The sequence below is a fragment of the Cyrtonyx montezumae genome, unplaced genomic scaffold, assembly GCF_038088225.1.
Source record: "Cyrtonyx montezumae isolate F1298 unplaced genomic scaffold, pur_monq_1.0 scaffold_7, whole genome shotgun sequence".
NCBI lineage: Eukaryota > Metazoa > Chordata > Aves > Galliformes > Odontophoridae > Cyrtonyx > Cyrtonyx montezumae.
Genome location: NW_027072078.1, coordinates 14,377,609 through 14,398,069, shown reverse-complemented (window position 1 = coordinate 14,398,069; position 20,461 = coordinate 14,377,609). Strand labels below are relative to the sequence as shown.

At 39.2% G+C, this 20,461-nt stretch overlaps 1 protein-coding gene across 1 annotated transcript in view; it reads left to right on the top strand.

Annotated features, from left to right (window-relative positions):
- Positions 1–20,461, top strand: part of TTN (titin) — a 237,676-nt gene that overhangs the window by 23,669 nt on the left and 193,546 nt on the right. Inside the window, exons 27-44 of the mRNA XM_065750962.1 lie at positions 24–1,714; positions 1,817–2,098; positions 2,375–2,641; positions 2,761–3,033; positions 3,165–3,428; positions 3,552–3,812; positions 4,322–4,582; positions 5,131–5,394; positions 5,487–5,747; positions 5,923–6,183; positions 6,592–6,852; positions 6,939–7,080; positions 7,170–7,335; positions 7,563–7,794; positions 8,332–8,616; positions 8,714–8,839; positions 10,569–10,757; positions 15,072–15,128. Of these exons, the coding sequence (XP_065607034.1) occupies positions 24–1,714; positions 1,817–2,098; positions 2,375–2,641; positions 2,761–3,033; positions 3,165–3,428; positions 3,552–3,812; positions 4,322–4,582; positions 5,131–5,394; positions 5,487–5,747; positions 5,923–6,183; positions 6,592–6,852; positions 6,939–7,080; positions 7,170–7,335; positions 7,563–7,794; positions 8,332–8,616; positions 8,714–8,839; positions 10,569–10,757; positions 15,072–15,128 (5,543 nt within the window). The remainder of the gene's footprint in view (positions 1–23; positions 1,715–1,816; positions 2,099–2,374; positions 2,642–2,760; positions 3,034–3,164; positions 3,429–3,551; positions 3,813–4,321; positions 4,583–5,130; positions 5,395–5,486; positions 5,748–5,922; positions 6,184–6,591; positions 6,853–6,938; positions 7,081–7,169; positions 7,336–7,562; positions 7,795–8,331; positions 8,617–8,713; positions 8,840–10,568; positions 10,758–15,071; positions 15,129–20,461) is intronic.

Genomic DNA, 20,461 nt, shown 5'->3' with positions numbered 1-20,461 from the left:
AAAAACTGTTTTTAATATTTCAGGATTGAGGGAACAAAAGGGGCCGCTGCCCTTAACATTGAATCCACTGCCAGGCAAGATGCTGCATGGTATACAGCTACTGCTATCAATAAAGCTGGGCGGGACACTACTCGGTGCAAGGTGAATGTTGAAGTTGAACATGCTGAACCAGAACCAGAAAGGAAACTAATCATTCCAAAAGGGACTTACAAAGCCAAGGAGATTGCAGCACCAGAGTTAGAGCCTCTCCATTTGCGTTATGGTCAAGAGCAATGGGAGGAGGGGGATCTTTATGACAAAGAAAAGCAACAGAAACCATTTTTTAAGAAGAAGCTCACATCATTAAGGCTCAAGCAATTTGGACCAGCACATTTTGAGTGCAGGCTTACACCAATTGGTGACCCAACTATGGTGGTGGAATGGTTGCATGATGGCAAACCATTGGAGGCAGCTAACAGACTCCGGATGATCAATGAGTTTGGGTACTGTAGCCTGGACTATGGAGTAGCCTATTCCAGAGATAGTGGTGTGATCACTTGCAGGGCAACTAACAAATATGGTACAGACCATACATCTGCTACCTTGATTGTGAAGGACGAGAAAAGCCTTGTGGAAGAATCTCAGTTGCCAGAAGGCAGAAGAGGAATGCAGCGAATTGAAGAGTTAGAAAGAATGGCGCATGAAGGTGCTCTTCCTGCAGTTGCAATGGATCAAAAGGAGAAACAAAAGCCAGAGCTTGTTTTGGTCCCTGAACCTGCAAGAGTCTTGGAAGGTGAAACAGCACGATTCCGCTGTCGTGTCACTGGTTATCCCCTACCCAAGGTCAACTGGTACCTTAACAGTCAGCTCATTCGTAAGAGCAAAAGGTTTAGACTCCGTTATGATGGGATCCACTACCTGGATATTGTAGACTGCAAATCATATGACACAGGAGAGGTGAAAGTCACTGCAGAGAATCCAGAAGGCTTTATTGAGCATAAGGTGAAACTTGAGATCCAGCAGAGGGAAGACTTCAGATCAGTTCTTCGTCGGGCTCCTGAACCCAGGCATGAACCTGTGCTGACAGAGCCTGGAAAACTTCTCTTTGAGGTACAGAAGATTGACAAGCCTGCAGAGGCAACAACCAAAGAAGTAGTGAAACTTAAAAGAGCTGAAAGAATCACTCATGAGAAACTGTCAGAGGAATCTGAAGAGCTGCGCAGTAAATTCAAGCGCAGAACAGAAGAAGGCTATTATGAAGCCATCACTGCTGTGGAACTTAAGTCTCGCAAAAAGGATGAATCATATGAAGAAATGCTAAAAAAGACAAAAGAGGAACTTCTTCACTGGACCAAAGAGATCCCAGAGGAAGAGAAGAAAGCTCTTCCTCCTGAAGGCAAAATCACCATTCCAACATTCAAACCAGAGAAGGTTGAACTTAGTCCAAGCATGGAGGCTCCCAAGATATTTGAACGAATTCAAAGCCAGACTGTAGCCCAAGGCACAGATGCCCACTTCCGTGTGAGGGTGGTGGGAAAACCAGACCCTGAGTGCCAGTGGTTCAGAAATGGTGTGCAGATTGAAAGGACTGATCGTATATACTGGTACTGGCCTGAAGATAATGTCTGTGAGCTGGTCATCAGAGATGTGACTTCTGATGATTCTGCCAGCATCATGGTGAAGGCAGTTAATATAGCTGGTGAAACTTCCAGCCATGCTTTCCTGTTAGTTCAAGGTAATTTTAAATTTCTTACTTTTATCCTGCTGCATATCATAGGGATTATTGTAGTTAAACTTGTATAAGTGAACTATTGATTCATTACATACTGTTTTGCAGCCAAGCAGCTAATTAGCTTCATCCAGAATTTACAAGATATCGTTGCTAAAGAGAGGGACTCCATGGCAACATTTGAATGTGAGACATCAGAACCCTTCATCAAAGTGAAATGGTTTAAGGATGGAATTGAGATTCATTCTGGAGAAAAATACAGGATGCACTCAGACAGAAAGGCTCACTTTCTTTCTGTACTAGGAGTAGAAATGTCTGATGCTGACGACTATAGCTGTGCACTGGTAGAGGATGAATCTGTAAAAACTACTGCAAAGCTTACTGTTGAAGGTAAGAAGCACAGCTTACAACTATGCAGTACTTTTAAAGTGAAATCTACTTCTGGAAGAAATAAAACAATTTAGACTAATGTCTAATGCACTAGGAAAGGTTCAAACTGCTTTTGTATTTTTGGAATCCAATATGAAAGTTTGAAGATACGTTTATTTAAAATGGTAACAATATTTGCATATATATGCATTTCCTTAGGTTCAGTTTAATAAGAAATGTTTAATCATGGGTAATCTAAACAAACTCATTCATGAACGTAATTATTTTTACTTGTAGGTGCTATGGTTGAGTTTATTACAGAACTTGAGGATGTTGAAGTCCCAGAATCCTTCACAGGTGAACTGGAGTGTGAGGTTTCCCCAGAAGACGTTGAGGGAAAATGGTATCATGGTGATGTTGAACTCAGTTCTAATCATAAATATATGATTGCATCCCGTCGTGGTCGCCGAATCCTCACTATTAAAGATGTTAATAAAGATGATCAAGGAGAGTATAGCTATGTTGTTGATGGGAAAAGGACTCACTGCAAACTAAAGATGAAGCGTAAGCACATCTAATAGTTATATCATCTATATATCATAGATGCTGTTTACTATATACCAGACTGCCTTAGTATTTAATATTCCATTATGGGGATTAATTAACTTCATTTTGTTCCATAGCTCGTCCCATGACTATTCTTCAAGGACTTACTGATCAAAAAGTCTGCGAGGGAGACATTGTACAACTTGAAGTTAAAGTCTCTCTAGAAAATGTGGAAGGTGTCTGGATGAAAGATGGTCATGAAATTCAGTCAAGTGATCGTATTCATATTGTGTTGGATAAACAATCACACATGTTATTGATAGAAGATGCAACAAAAGAAGACAGTGGAACTTACTCTTTTAGCATTCCTGGTCTTGAATTATCAACCACTGGACAAGTCACCGTGTACAGTAAGTCATTATCATGAATTGGAAGTCATGTTTGATTTTGGATTCACTATAATTACTTTTTAAAGGTATAACTATTTCATGATTATTTTTGTAACAAAGTTTTGTAACACTTTCATGATTATTTTTTCCAGGTGTGGAAATAATAGTTCCTCTAAAAGATGTTCATGTAGTCGAAGGAACAAAAGCTATCCTCGAATGCAAAGTATCAGCACCAGATGTAAATTCCTCCAAATGGTACCTAAATGATCATCAGATAAAGCCTGATGAACGTGTACAAGCTGTGTGTAAAGGTACTAAACAGAGGCTAGTGGTTACCAGAACACACGCATCAGATGGAGGACATTACAAGTTAATGGTTGGCAAAGTCGAAACAAGTTGCAATGTCACAGTTGAAGGTAGGTTTTGTTTACAGTGCAAATTCATTTTGAAATAATTTTTCAGTATAAAATAGTGGAAAAAACTAACATATCTGTTACATGGGTTTCTTTTGTTTGTTTGTTTATTTATTTATTTTATAGAAATTGAGATTATCAGAGGACTTCACGACATCACCTGCACTGAAACACAGAATGTATCCTTTGAGGTTGAGCTCTCCCATTCAGGTATTGATGTAATTTGGCATTTCAAAGGGCAGGAGATCAAGGCTGGTCCTAAATACAAAATTGAAGCACATGGTAAAATATATAAATTGACAGTGGTGAAAATGATGAAAGATGATGAAGGAGAATATGTATTTCATGCTGGAGAGAAGAAAACATCTGGAAAACTGATAGTGGCAGGTTAGTAGCTTAAAGTCCAAGGTTTTATTTCACCATGAGTTAAAGATAACACTCAATGTACTGTTCTTTGTAAGTGTTGCAGCTGTGTGCTCTTTCTGTACTTTCTTAGCCTTTAATATATCTTTTCTTTTATATTCTCATTGTTTTTTCCTTTATGTTTTGTGATATGTGCAAATTGAATTCAACATAGCTTTTAAGAAAGTGTTTATATGTTTTGCTAAATCAACAGTCATAGAAGGGAATATTACAGTATGCTTTTAATATAATTGTTGTAGAAAAGGATTATTTTTTTTCTTAAATGTTTGCTGATAATAAAAATAATAAATTGGAATAACCAGGACAGAAAAATGCCTTTTTATGATGTTCAGGTCACATTCTATTCTTGATTATTCATAGAGCTCATAATGACTATGGGCATGTGGAAAATTGGGGCAAAAAATTCTGACTGGCAGATTCTGCCTGACAGATGCATGTCAGCAAACAAAACATGTGCTTCTGCTTTCCAACAGGGGGTGCCATTTCAAAGCCTCTCACTGACCTGACTGTAGCTGAGTCCCAGAGAGCTGTTTTTGAATGTGAGGTGGCGAATCCTGAATCAGAGGGCCAGTGGCTAAAAAATGGTAAACCATTACCTATGACAGATCAGTATCGTGCTGAAACTGATGGTGTAAAGAGGAGACTTAATATCCCTGCCACAAAGATGGATGATATGGGTGAATACAGCTATGAAATAGCAAGCTCTAAGACGTCTGCTAAACTGAATGTTGAAGGTCAGTTTTTTGGCTTTTGTCTTCTGTTTTTTTTGTTGTTTGTTTGTTTGTTTGTTTCTTTGTTTTTAATAAATAACTCATGCTTTTAAGGCTCAGTCCAGCATCATTCACTATGTCTTGGATCAGGCTCTAAGATGCAAGGGTATTTTCCTTAACATTCTTAAAACAATGTTACATTATGACACTCTATCTGAGGTAGCAAAACTTACTGTATTTTGGAGCCTGAATTTTTGGAATTTAGCATGGCATTTTAATAATAGCATATTTTATTTGAGGTGCTGGCTGGCAGATAGAAATTTACTTTTTTCTAGTTTTTTAGTAAATATATCAGATAAAGAAAAATTGTTTCTGATGGATACTACAAGTGATGGTTCTTTTTGTGTTCCAAGCACATCACTGGTAGAAACTATATAAATCACCTTGGTAGAAATTATATAAATCAATACATAATGTAATTGATTTTAAAATGAAGAACCATAAGAACCATAATTCTGTTTTATTAAGATTATTGTGTTTAGTATTAATTTTAGTTGAATATTTTTTTCCAGCTGTTAAGATAAAGAAGACTCTTAAGAACTTGACTGTGACAGAAACTCAGGAGGCCGTGTTCAGTGTAGAACTCTCCCATCCTGATGTGAAAGGAGCTCTGTGGATTAAAAATGGTGTTGAACTTGAATCAAATGACAAATATGAAATTTCTGTGAAAGGAACTGTTCACACACTAAAAATCAAACACTGTGTTGTCACTGATGAGTCCGTTTATAGCTTTAAGCTTGGAAAGATAGGAGCAAATGCCAGACTTCATGTTGAAAGTAAGTCCATCTATTATGAATGTTTCCTCTAATGTGGGGTTTGAAATTCACATCAAATACACTTATGAATCTTGTTAACTTTCTTCCTTAAGCTGTCAAGATCATCAAGAAACCAAAGGATGTGACTGCTTTGGAAAATGCTGTTGTCTCCTTTGAACTGAGTGTATCCCATGATACTGTACCAGTTCGGTGGTTCCACAAAAATGTTGAGCTGAAGCAAAGTGACAAATACAAGATGATATCTCAAAGGAAAGTCCACAAGCTGATGCTGCATAATATATCTCCTGCTGATGCTGGAGAATACACAGCTTTTGTTGGACAACTGGAGTGTAAAGCAAAGTTGTTTGTGGAAAGTAAGTATTACAAGTCTATAAGAAAGAATATGAGTTGCTATACCAACTCATAGAACAGATCTCCCACTTAGTAGACTTCTATCCTTTTTTTTTTTTAAGTCCTGCACACATAAAGACATTAAAAAAATCCTTTTCTATCTTTTTAATTTTTTAATTATTTTTTTTTTACCCACAGCCATACACATCACAAAGACCATGAAAAGCATTGAGATCCCTGAGACCAAAACTGCCTCTTTTCAGTGTGAAGTTTCTCATTTCAATGTACCTGCTGTCTGGTTGAAAAATGGTGTGGAGATTGAAATGAGTGAAAAGTTCAAAATAGTGGTCCAGGGGAAACTCCATCAGCTGAACATCATGAACACAAGCAGTGAAGATTCTGCAGAATACACATTTGTCTGTGGAAATGACAGAGTCAGTGCCACTCTGACTGTAAAACGTATGTGAATATGAAATTAACCAAATATTTTATAGTTTGAATATACTAGAGTTTATTGTAAAGCATGTGCAATTCAGACAAAACCAGGAGTATTGTAGAGAGATTTTAAAATAACCTTAAGTAACCTAGGTTACATTTGAAACATCCTAGGTTGGATGTTCAGACTAACATGCCTAACTGTCAAGTCACCACAGGAGACAGATTTTGGAATCTTATGTCATTCAGAAGTTTGGAGAAGTTTAATTGTAGTATTGATTCTGAACACAGAAACTCAAGCTTTTCTTCAAATATCACAAAAAATCAGAACCTGTCTTAAAGATTTTAAACACTTCTGGCCCAGTTGAAATGTGTTTAAAATAAAAACCCTAAACCATATCCATTTTCTTTTCTTTTTTTTTTTCCTCTTAGCCATCCTAATTACCTCGATGCTAAAAGACATCAATGCTGAAGAGAAAGATACAATAACATTTGAAGTTACTGTTAACTATGAGGGTATCTCATATAAATGGCTAAAGAATGGGGTGGAAATAAAATCAACAGACAAATGCCAGATACGAACGAAGAAGCTCACACACTCACTCTCAATAAGGAATGTGCATTTTGGTGATGCTGCAGAATACAGTTTTGTAGCTGGAAAAGCAGCTTCATCAGCCACTTTATATGTGGAAGGTATTTGGACTCTTGATTTGTATATTTAGTGACTAATAATGAGTTAAATAGAAGGATGGCACTCATTCTGTTTCACCCTCCCCCAGCTCGCCACATTGAATTTAGGAAGCATATTAAAGACATTAAAGTTGTGGAAAAGAAGAGGGCTATTTTTGAATGTGAAATTTCAGAACCTGATGTTCAGGTCCAGTGGATGAAGGATGGACAAGAACTTCAGATTGGTGACAGGTAAATGATTGCTCCTACACTGTATAGACTTTTAAAATGCATTTTCCCCCAGGAAATAATTTGTTTACTTTATTTTCTGATTTCCTTAGGATGAAAATTCAGCGTGAAAAATATGTCCATCGTCTCATTATTCCTTCCACGAGAATGTCTGATGCTGGTCAGTACACTGTAGTAGCAGGTGGAAACACATCTAGTGCCAATTTGATAGTGGAAGGTCGTGACGTTCGTATCAGAAGTGTCCGTAAAGATATTCAGGTACAGTATACAATGAAGAATAAATATTTTATAACTTTATTATTCTAATACAAATAATCATGCAAAAGAGGAGCAGCAATATCTAAGCCAAAAAACCTCCCCCCCCCAAAAAAAAAAGAAAAAAGCAATTGTAAGGTCAGAGCCTTCCTCTGAAAAGTTTTACTAGAGCGTGAGAACACCTGGAAAAACATGAATGTTATTTTAATATTTCTAATACTTATCCATAGGTCATTGAAAGACAAAGAGCTGAAATTGAATTTGAAGTTAATGAAGATGACATTGAACCACAGTGGTACAAGGATGGCATTGAGATCAACTTCCATTATGAGGAGAGATATAGCTATGTGGTGGAAAGGAGAATTCATCGAATGAGCATCTTTGAAACCACCTACTCTGATGCTGGAGAATATACTTTTGTTGCAGGACGGAATAGGAGTTCTGTTGTTCTCTATGTGAATGGTATGTATACCCCAAACCAACATTTTTACTTTATTTATTACCCTGTATTTTTCTGGTAATTTATATAACATTTCTCACAATCTAACCCTGAAATTAAAAAGTATATGCAAAGGGAATCTTAGTTCTAGAACATTGCCAAAAGCCTCATACATATTTCTTGCTCTACTGAAGTAGTAGAAGAAAATGATCAGTCCATTTTTACTCCATAATTTTTTAGACCTGGAAATTATCAAGTTCAAATAGAACTATTTTATTTTCATGTGGACCTTGCCAGAGGGACCAAACTAACAAATGCTGGAGGCATTCTGTAGAGAAAAAAACATATCTCAACATAACTACTTCTATTAAGACAGTTGCTTCTAGATTATTCCCTTCCTATCAAGAAAAATGGCAGATTTTCTTGAGCAAGCAAGATTGGGAACAATAAGATTAAAATTGAAAAATTACTTGCTAACATTTTAGAACCCATGATAAATACCAATTGTGAGATTTCTCTCTCTCTTCCCCTCTCTCTTTCTTCCACTTTCTGAATTGCAGCTCCAGAGCCACCAAAGATTATGCAGGAGCTACAGCCAACCACTGTGGAGTCTGGTAAACCTGCCCGCTTTTGTGCAGTGATATCAGGGAAACCACAGCCCAAAGTTTCCTGGTACAAAGACGATCAACAGCTTTCCCCAGGTTTCAAATGCAAATTTCTTCATGACGCACAAGAATATACACTATTGCTGATTGAAACTTTTCCTGAAGATTCAGCTGTGTATACCTGTGAAGCCAAAAATGACTATGGAGTTGCTACAACTTCAGCTTCACTTTCAGTGGAAAGTGAGTTTGCCACACTCACAATGTCTGTGAAATTTTATAGTCAATACTTAGTTACACATAACCTTTTTCTTTAAAAATTACTTTTCTTATCCTTTAGTCCCAGAAGTTGTTTCTCCTGAGCTAGAGGTGCCAGTGTATCCGCCTGCTGTCATAGTACCTCTTCGGGATGCAGTAACATCTGAGGGACAATCTGCTCATTTTCAGTGCAGAGTTACTGGGACAGGTGGGTTTAATGAAATACTGTACATCTTTTCACCTCTCAGAATTTTTCATTTTTAACTCAAAAAAGATGCTGCAGAGTATGGACTTGAATCAGCCTTTCCCTTGAGGTATATTTATTTGACAGATGCACACTGCAAAACGTTATACTGACAACTAGGAGTCATACATCAAAGATGGCAGCAAGCATGGAAGTTTTAAACTATCTTAAAAAATAAGCATTTCTAAATCAAATTTCTATCACATTTGGCATGCCAAAAAATGTGTCTTTAGAAACTTGGGAGTCTCAAATGCTAACAGAAGTTGCAAAACTGTGTCAGTGCAATAATGTGAAAAGTTTCTAAACAAAATATCATGACAGAAAAATTACATGAATATAACAACAGTTTTGATGTCACACAGCATCATATCAATTAACTGAAGAAATGGACCAAATTCTACATCCTAATATTCCTCAGCGTTTCTGCAAATTGTAAACTGCCATTACATTATTTTCCTAGCATAGAAAGGACTTATAGTCTCTTGAAGTCCCTTTAAAAATTTTTCTTAACATCTCCAGTTTCAGGCAAAAAGAATAATCTTATGATTTCAGTAATTCTTTCCAAGTTAATATAGAACAAAATGAACCTAGCTTTCTTTACTTTAACAAGTGGTCTGCAGTATGAGTAGTAATAAAATATTCACGATGCAAAACGTAGAATAAGATCCAGTTCCTTTCCCAAAGAATGTACAATTATTTAAATATCAATAAAACTCCAACTTTAAAAATAATTCTAAGTGACATCTGTGTAAAATTCCATAATATACTGTTAGCACATATCTATATTTATACCAATGTATAAATTGCTTTTCCACCACTTCACATCAAACTCCAGGGTCTTGGGGTTTTTTTTGTGGGTTTTTTTTTTTTTTTTTTGCATTTTTGCTTTTTTTCCCCTCCCCTTTCTAAAAAATACAAATCTAATCATCTAGCTTCCCTTTATTAAATACAGTCCCAAAATAGATTTACATACTGGCTACTTGTAATGTGCAAACCTTTTTATTGCCTAGGGTAATACACTGTTTAATGGTACACACTACAGCTGGCTATTGAAAACACTTCCTCTTCCTTCTGATAACAGTAATCACATTATATGTGTGAAAATTTTTTATTTACAATGTAATACAATGCAAGAAGAGATGAGCTTGTAGTTTACTTCATTACTTTTCTTTTCCAAGAATCTATACAAGTAACAAAAAATCTGATTTAGGATTATTACAAAAGTACATAAAAAGGATCTTTCTTGAGAAATATGTTCTGTGAAACATAACATTTTCAAAAAAAAAGAGGCGAGAAACTGTTCTTAGCAAAAGGGGATTCAGTTTTATTTTCTTCAAGCTGTTCAGCTCAGCCTAGTGATTTTGAAATGTTCAGTCAGGTTTTAAATGGGAATACATTTTTTAAAATGTGATTTTCTCTAATTATAGCAGTAGCAAAATATTTTAAAATTTACACTTTAAAACAAGAGAAATGATTTTTAACTCAGGACCCTATGGTGTATGATGAGTAAAATCAAAACAACCCACGTGTAACTTTTCACTGATCCTATATTACCAAAGTTAATGCAAGGCATATTCAAACACAAAAATATACTTGAGATTAAAGATTTCTGACAGACATAAATATAAAAGTAATATTTACTTACTGGTCTAAGAATTATTTACAAACTTTCTTCTTTCTGTTGCTTGAGAAGATCTGAAAGTCTCTTGGTACAGCAAAGACAGAGAGATCAAGCCATCACGTTTCTTTAGAATGACTCAGTTTGAAGACACTTACCAGCTGGAGATTGCTGAAGCATATCCAGAGGATGAAGGAATCTATACCTTTGTAGCTAGTAATTCTGTAGGACAAGTGACAAGCACTGCCACCCTGAAGTTAGAAGGTACAGTGTGCAATTAAAGAAAATATCTTGTTTAGGTTATGTTCCAACACTAATCTTAATATAACCCTCATGTAAGTCCCTGTCTGTTGTCTTTTAACTTAGCTAATTGCTACCATTTCCAATGTCCACAATGCATATGTGCGTCTCTAAAACATGTCACAATTTCTCAGTGTTCCAGGCACTTTGCTGTTTCATTCTCTCCAGCATTAGAATCTGACGTGCACCAAACATGTGAGATACCTTCTTTCTAATGGAAGTGCTTTGCATTCACATTTTTGCATTTGACTGGGAGGAGAACCTAGTAAGAGCTTTTGTATAACATATATTATTTTGAAAGCTTTGAAAACATGTTAAACAAGGGTGTGTACCAGACTTGGGAAGATTAAAAGAAATAGTCACATTCAGATATAGAATGATCTGAGTTGGAAGGGATCTGAAGGATCACCTAGAAGTACAAACTGATCAAATAGTGATCAAAGCTTTAAAGAAGAAATACTGTCTGGAGAATTTGCTGTTAAGTTTTTATATTGTCCTTAATATTATTTAACCATAAATGTTTTTTTGTTTGTTTGGTTGTTGTTTTTTTTTTTTTTTTTTTTTTTTTGCAACAGATTTTATTAATGATGTTTTAGAATAGTTCATGCTGTTATGTTGCAAGTTAAAAAATAATCTTGAATGAGAGAGCAAATATATTGTAGTGTAGGGAAAGAAATTAAAAGTTGGCATGCTTCTTTTCAGGATTTAAAAAGGTTGAAGAACTTACAGCAGCGTCCCACTGGCATGTTTCTTCATCTGTTTCACTTAAGGAGGAGACTACTGGCCAAAGGCCCATCTTTATCCAGCCTATTTCATGCTGCAGGGTCTGCAGTGGGGAAACAGTCAGATTTCAAGCTAGAGTATCTGGCATGCCTAAACCAGAAATCCAGTGGTTTCATAATCAACAGCTCATGCTGCCAACAAAAGACTTAGTGTTCCACTTTGATGAGTTTACAGGCACAGTTATGCTCATAATAGTAGATGCTTTCTTAGAGCATGCAGGCCAATACTCTTGTAAAGCAAGAAATAGTGCTGGAGAAACAACTTGTTCAGCTACACTTACAGTGACTGCAGAAGGTAAAGCCCCATTTTTACTTTAGAGGGATTCAGTTTGTTGTATACCACACTTTCACACTGTCACTAATGTTCCTTCTTCATTTCACACCTTTTCTTTAGCAGCTAATGTTAATCGTACCTACCATATGTAACCAAGCCACTCCCATTTCTTCTATTTAAACTCTAACATACTTGGAGATTTGTGAATTACTATCTTGACATAGGTCTAGAATAAGAATAACTTTACTAAGGAAGTTCAGATTTTTAAAACTTTGAATTAAATAATGGTTATAGCATTGACTAAGGTATTTTCACTGTATCCCATAGGGAAAAAAAAAAAAAGGGCGGGACGGGGTTGGATAGGAAAAGAAAATACCTCCTAAACATGTTCTATAGTAAGTCATCTGATACTGAAACAGACAAGTCAAAGAAGAAAAAAGCATCAACTCTTTATCAGCTGCATGACTAGACTAGGCATCACTTGTCATTTATATCTGTGTATGGATATTCTTTCTGTAAAAAGCATAATGCATCCAGCATGCTGAATTTTCATATGAAGATCATTTTCTTTCTCCATGCTGTATGACATTGTTCAGAACACAGCTCAGTAAAGTTTTGTAGATACTAACATTTTTATTTTTTGTTACTTGATTACACAGTGCAAGCCATAGATAGGCAAAGTTCTGGGAAAGATGTAAAAGAGTCTATGCGGTCACAGGCTATATCAGAACTTCATGTTACTCCTTTCACAAAGAAGAATACAAAAGCTTTTAAAAAAGAATTGAAATCAATGCAACAACCATCACAGGAATTGGGTGTACAGGTTTTTGAAAGCATATCTGAAAGGTTGACCATGAAAGCTACACCAGTTGAAGAAGGAAAAGCCACGCACACAACAGTCCTTTCCCAGACATCTCAGAGCACCAGAATCTCTATGGCCACTGTTCAAGAACTGAAAGGTGTTCCTCCAAAGATTATTCTGCAACTGAGAGACCTAACTGTGAAATCTGGTGACGCTGCTCAGTTTGTATGTGACCTAGAAAATGAATTCTTCTCTGAGTTTCTTTGGGCCCACGAAGGTAAAAGGATAGAAATGTCTGAAAAATTGAAGATATCACAAAGTGGAAGTGTCCTACAGCTCACAATTTTAAATGCTCAGCTGATAGATCAAGGACTGTACAGTTGTACTGTATATAATGATTATGGAGGAACAACAACTGCTGCAATATTAACAGTCGAAGGTGGTTATCTGACTTTAAAAATTATGACTTATATTTTGCAACTTCATTATCACAACCTATAGCTTATTCAAATTACCTTAATAATCATTTAATAGAGAAAGTTCTAGGAACAATGCTTTGGTTCTTCCCCTCCACATTCATGGTTCTATTAATATATGCTCTGAATTCATACTTCTTTGCAGAAAGTAACAGTAGTCTTTTGTGGCTTTTTAATACTTTATAGCTGTCATGATACACTGTGAGCTGTAAAGCAAAACAGGCAGCTAGGAATTTTTGCAATTTTTTATTTCCTGAAGATGAAGTTTAAGAGAGAAAAGCAGGCCAGTTAAACTATGTATGCGGTCATTTCAGACTAGAGGGGTACAACCTGTTTCCAACATATCAGGTTTGCAATATAGGGCAATATGCTTAAAAGGGTTAATGGGTGCGAGTTCTGTATTATTGAGCTAATGAATTAGCCTGTAACTTTTACTTGCCCTGAGATCTAAGTGTTTATTTTTCCTAAGGCTCCCTTCCTTTCTCCTGACATTAGCATATTAAAATGTCAGTGGTGTTACCACTACTGACAACTAAAAAATATCTTATTGCCATGCTAGACATGTGATTGTATTTCTTGAAGGTGTTGAAAGCAGAAAAATAATGAGGAAGCCATTGACCCTGTAACATTGATTTGGTTCTTAGATAATGAATTCTCTTTCTTTACTACTGAGCTGTGTAATGTGCTTTGCATAATCATCTGTTTCTACTTTCTACACTGAGGCTCTCAAAAGCAAAGATAGACACAGACTTGTATTATGCCTTATCCAAGACTTAATGCCACTTAAGCCTACAGGACTTTTGTGGATCTTAGGCTTAGTCCAGCAGAAAGGGAGCTCTTAAAAGAACAATCTCTCACTTTTAATACCTTGTAACCTTAATATGCTGGGCATTCTTTCCAGAAATAATTAATGTTTGTTTTTCCTCCCCATCTAAATGTAAGGATGCTTTTTATTCCTGAAAAATGTCTGACCTAATCCTTTTCCTAACTTTATTCTCACCTAGCTAAAGAAGCACAAGTCAAAGCAGTAACAAAAATTACCCTTGAATCAGATACTAAAAGCTTTAAAGCAGCCAAAGATTGTCAGTTTAAAGCATCTGAAGTTAAACAAGAGTCATCCAAGAAAACTTCCAGCTTGTTTATATCTACATCCCAAAGATCACAGGAAGCTGAGAAGCAAAGAAGCAGGGTCTACTATCCTGATGTTGTTCCATGCGAAGACTTCACAGAAACGGATGCCAGAGCACCAGAGTTTCTTGAAACTCTGCCTTCAGAAACTTTTGTAAAAGAAGGAGATGATGTGTTACTCTTTTGCATAATGACGGGTGTACCTACACCTTGCGTGGTCTGGCTGTGCAATCAGCTCATAGTTGAGGAGTCTGCATTGTGCTCCTTAAAACACGATGGGCCACTGTGCAGTTTAAGATTGTTGAAAGTTGGTCAGAACCACCAGGGTACATACAAGTGCAGAATAGTTAATCCTGCAGGACAAGCCGAGTGCAGCACCCATCTGAGAGTGACAGGTTGGCAACTGCATGTTCCTTCCAAGTAGCAATTCCTCTTGCATAGCATCATTGCATTCCAGTACATTCTTTCCCTGGGAGATGATAAAGAACAAGAAGCATCTCATAAGCCTGTGGATTGCTGAATGTTTTCTTCAGGGATTTAAGGCATGATAAAGGCATGTTCCATTAGAAACCTTCCCCCATCCTGCACAAAACAAAACAAAAAATCCTGTAGAAAAGTATACATTGCAAACAAGTTTGAAAGCATTCAGTTACTCTATTCTCAACATTCATCAACTATGTGCATTGTTTGGCATGTGTTTATGTGTATTTGTGTGTGAATTTCTGTATATTTGCAAGGGAGATTGAATGTTTTACTTCATAAAATGGCGATGGGCAATTAGAGCTCAAAAATCTGTTTTGCTCTTTTTTTTTCTAGCTCCTGAAAAAATCATGTATGAGAAGCTAGAGGAAGAGATAGAAATGGAAATGAAAGGTACAGTCACTAATAATGTCACACTCAATAATCAGTACCAGTAATTAGTAACTTGTGAAAAGCTATTATCTGCTTATGTGTAGTGTCTGATGGGGAAAGACATACATTTTGAGGCATATTGGAACATGTTGCATGTTTGTTTTGATATGCAAACAGTTACCTGCATTATAAGGTTATTTAAGTTTTAAAATGTTTAAAATTTCAAATTTATAATTTTGTAGCCATGTTTTGAAATTTTAATTCATGCTTTGCAACTGTTCACAGAGCTTTTATTTGTTCAATTTCCTTTTGAATGCATGCAATAGTTAATTTCAGAAGGAAGCTATACAAATCTTAGTGACATTATTTTTAAGCAAGTTATCAACCTAACAATAGACAAGTTTTATGGACACTATTTAGATGGATGATATATGCTAGAAAGCATTTGTTCTTTAGGATATGTGGAAGCTATACATTCCCATCGATTCTTTGCACTTCATTTACATACATTAATTCATCATCATACATCTCTTACCCTGGCTTGCAGATAGCATATGTGGTTCATGTTGCTTGCTTTTTTTTCCTGTGCATAACACTGTGAAGTTAGCGGCTGTATTAGTTCGAATAAACGCCTTCTCACTTCATGTTAGCTAATTACTTACGTTTTTTGTATATCTTTTCAAAATATTTTTTCTCAATCATTTGAACATTTAATCTATAAACAGAGGGCTCAGAAAGGGCGTTTATTCTACTGTCTGCAAGTCAGGTAAGATTTTCTTCTTTGCCACCCAAAGACACACAGCTTTTCCAGGCAGCAAAAACACACACACAGAAGAACGTGTTGTTTTGAAATTCATTTTTGCTTGATCAAGAAGAAATTTCCACAGTCTGAAGAAAGAACAGACAACGAACGATTTTCGTGTCAATCTTTAAAACAGAGCAAGGCGTTGCGTTTATTCGAACAAATATGGTGAGTGAATTACTTTTTTTTTCCTGGGTGTGTGATGAAATCTGTTGCATGCCCATTTTTTTAATTCAATTGCTATTTTATTTTTTTCTATCAATCAGTGGGTAGAGAGAGGCATGCTGTAACCTGATCTCCTCGCTTCTCTTGCAGAGCGGCACGGCAAGAGAAACACCGAGGGACATGGGGCAGGGGTGGTGCAGGACTGCCCCCAGAACTGCAAACCCACCTTCATGCAGGGCCTCAAGTGTAGGTCCGTCTTGGAGGGGGACCCTGCTGTCTTCCAGTGCAAGCTGGTGGCATGTCCACCGCCCCACATGGCATGGTTCCACAATAACCGGCCGGTCCACCAGGACTGCCGCAAGGTGATCCGCACTGAGAGCGAGGAGCACACACACCACGCCAGCTTGGAGGTGCAGGACGTGCAGGAGAACGATGCTGGTAGCTACAAGGTGCTCGCCATTAACAGCGAAGGCTCAGCTGAGTCTGCTGCCTCGCTGCTGGTGGCACGCAGCGATGAGCAGCGGGACTCGGGCTTTGTAGGAAAGGTGGAATTAGTTCAGGAGAGCTGGGAGTGTCTGCTGCATCAGCGGCAGCAGGACCGGCTGCGCGTGGTGCTCCGCTGCACCGGCTCTCCCTTTGACAAGGGGCAGGAGGCTGAGCAGCTGCTGCCAAACTTCTCAGCCCGGGGCAGGGTACGGACCATACGTTTCCAGAGGCTACCACCTGTGGGGTCTCACCGTCTGGTGACAGCACGCGGTGGGGAGCGCAGTGGAACTGTGGTGAACGCTGAGGAATTGCTGGATGAGGAAATCCGATGGAAGCTACAGCGGCTACGGGAGGCAAAGAGGGCAGCGCTGAAAAAGAAGCAGGAGTCCTTCCTATCTGAGCCACAGGGTGGCCCTCCTAGGAAGCCCTGCCTGCCTGAGCCACCTGGGAAGATGGATGGCTCAGAGCCCTTCCAATTTCAGGCAATGGAGGGGTATGGCAGGCCCAAGGTGGCAGAAAAGAGATGGAAGGCACCTGCTAGGCTCCTGGAGCCCTGCCCACCTCTCTTCGTCCAGGGAGTCAGGCCCCAGGAGGCTGTAGAGGGGCACAGAGTAACCTTCTCCTGCCTCTTCCATGGCTGCCCAAAGCCAACAATCACTTGGTATAACAATGGTAACCGTGTGGGATGCATCCGGGGCACAGCAGTTCACACCACAGACTGCCGCTCTACACTGACCTTCTCACCCCTGCTCCCACAGCACAGTGGCACAGTCACCTGCGTGATCTCCAATCCTCTGGGCTCAGTCAGCACTTCTGCTGCACTCCATGTGAGGCAGCGGATGCTGGCCTATGAGGCCATAAGAGAGCTAGAGAAAGAGGAAAGGAATAAAGAGAAGGAGAAAGAAAAGGAAGAGGAGAAGAAAAAAGAAGAGAAGGAGGAAGAAGGGGAGAAAGAGCAAGAAGAAAGAGAGAAAGAAAAGGAGGAAGAGGAGAAGAAAGAAGTGAAAGAGGAGCAAGATGAGGAACAACAAGAATGGGAGGACAAGAGGGAAGTCAGCCTGGCCTTTACAGTAAAGCAGAGTTTGCCAAATACTCTTTCAGACTCAGACCTGCTGTCTCTGCCTGTAGAAATCAAAATCACTGCCCCAACTCCAACACCGGAGCAAGACACAGAGATGAAAGAGATCATGCAGCCCTCTTCAGACCAGGCTTCACCTGAAATAAAGCAGAAGTTCAAGTTTTCCTTTGATGTAGGAAATGAGCCACCCCAAATTGTATCAGAAGCCTCAGCACATATCCATTGCTGTGAAGGGGAGGCAGTGATGTTGGAGTGTGTTGTGTCTGGGCAGCCCCCACCAGTTGTGACCTGGTCCTGGAATGGCCAGAACCTGTCTGCCAGTGAGAGGCTGAGTTTTGAGGAGCATGAGGCTGGCAGTCACCGTTTACACATCCAAGGGGTCTCTGTCTTGGATGCTGGGCTATACTGTTGTGTGGCCAAGAATGTGGCTGGAACAGCACAGTCAGCCTCTGAGCTTACAGTGCAACCTAGTGCATCAAGGTTGTATAGCACGGATAGAAGCTTTGAGGAACTGCCTGCCATGATCCCTGCTCTGTTCCTCAGTACACCTGAGAAGGAAGTAGTGGAACAGACCACATGCTCCGAGGAGGAAGAAGGCCACCCACCTTGGTCCCTGCAGCGGTCTCAGTCTCCTGGTGAGCAGGTGGGAAAGATCTTCAGGGAAAGAAGGATAGGGGAAAGAATGTTGCAGGATATTGGGGAGGTGTGTGCAAAGCAGAAAGTGGGTTATGCAGATGATATTTCTAAGATGAGACAGCATAGTGAAAAACCAGTCTCTGAGGAACTTGGCTTTGGAATTGATCCCACTATCCTGCACCCAAGCACATGCAGGGAAAATTATGAACTTGTGGCCAAGGACTCAGGCCACTTTTCAGAGAAGCTAGAGGCTGAAGGTGACAAGCTGGCACAAAATACAGACAGTCTGTCCTGGGATATCTTGAAGTCATCACTTACAGAAGTGAAAGGGCAAATGCCTGCCTCTGAACAGTCTGCTTTGGCAAATAAGTACTCTACTGCTTTATCAGCACTGCTGCAAGAAGAGACTGACAGCTGCTTGGAGGACAATGATGCTTCTGCTTGGGAGGCAATGACTTCTGACCTGTCTATTGTTGACAAGCCAAATGTGCTTCACCTACAGGACAATACTGAAAGCACACCCTCAAAAGACCCACTAGGTCTCCAAGAAGAAGAGCAGCAGGAGGAATGGGCTAAGGAGCAAAAGAAATCCCTAGATATTGATCAGGACATTGAGGTTGATGACCATCTTCATAAAGAGGAAGTGATTGATGCTGGGGAAGCTGCACATAAAATAAATACTGATGGGCCACTACTACAAGAAAGAGAGTCTGATGCAGGCAACTACTCTTTGGATCTAACTCTTATTCCTGACGACATAGAAAACTCAGGTCAGGAAATTACTGAAAAAGCTGAGGTTCATCCAAATGTGCATTTCAAAGAGCAGTTACTGCCACCTGAGACTGATAAGACCAGTATCGTATTTGATCTGAAGAAGTTTGTGAAACCTTTCCCAGTAGAAGAAAATGTGGACACAAAACAGGTGCAAATTCCCACAGCTTTGGAGAGTGTGGAGGTGGGAGTAGCAGGGCTCATCTCCCCTGTGCACAAACATGTAGTGCTTGTGGAAGAGATGTCTCTGAGTGAAGTTCTGTGTCCAAGCCACAAGATGAAGCAGGAGGAAGTCAGTGGCAAAAAAGAAGTGCAGCCAACAGAAATCAGGCAGCCTCATTTGGAAATCTCTAATGGGAACCTTGGCAGTATTACACTTTCTGCTGAAGAGCCGACTTCTGCTGAAGAAATTCACAAATCAGAGGTAAATGTTTGTTGGGATTCACCCAGTTATCTGGCAGACTCCACTGCAGATTTCCAGAGAACAGTACAAGAAATGCATGTGTGGGAGAGTGAGGAGAGACTGAAGCGATCAGAATTTGAGAGTGACACCTTCATCAGTGACTTAAAAAAAGCTGCACAGGAGAAGAAACCACAGAACTGGCATCAGACAGAAGAGGAAGTCAGCTCTAGGATAGAAAATGTCTTTGAAAAAGGAGTGAGATGCTCCACTAGTGAGATAGAAAGCACAAGTTCTCTTGAGAGGAGACTCTTGGACAGCCAGCAGGAATCAAACACAACCAAGGACTTCCCCTTCAGGAAATTCCTACATGGTTTAACAGTGGATAACTCTGTGGCACAGAAGGAACAAAAGGAGTATTGGGCCAAGAAGAGGAGTTCTACAGAAGCCTCTGAGAACAGCTTGGATGGAGAAGAACTGTGGGAAGATGTTTCTGCAGGTCCAGAATCTAGTGCTGATCAGGTCTCAGAATCAGAACCTGATTTATCCCTGGCCAAGTATTTAAGGTCAACTGGGATCCGGGAAGCTCCAGATATCAAAGGCACAGTTCGTAAGGAACAGCGAGAAACCATCACTTCCTTGGAAGTGGAGGAGGTTACTTTCAGTGCAGTTTATGACTATTACAAAACTCAGCAGGAGTTGACCCGGCCCTTCTCTCCTGAGTCAGAAATGTCTATAGAATTGGAGAGTGGGAGTGGAGAGGAGTCACCTGATTCAGACCGCTTCTACACACCTCCCTCCTCAGTGGAGATCTTTGAAACTGCTTCATCAGCATCCTACCATACACCACTCGGCACACCTGAGCGCCACTCCACGCCGTCTGAGGGCTCTGGGTACAGAACACCACCTGAGTGCTACTCCACACCATCTGAGCAGTACTTCACACCATCTGAGGCCTCAGAATACAGCACACCACCTGAGCGGTACTCCACACCATCTGAGGGCTCTGGGTACAG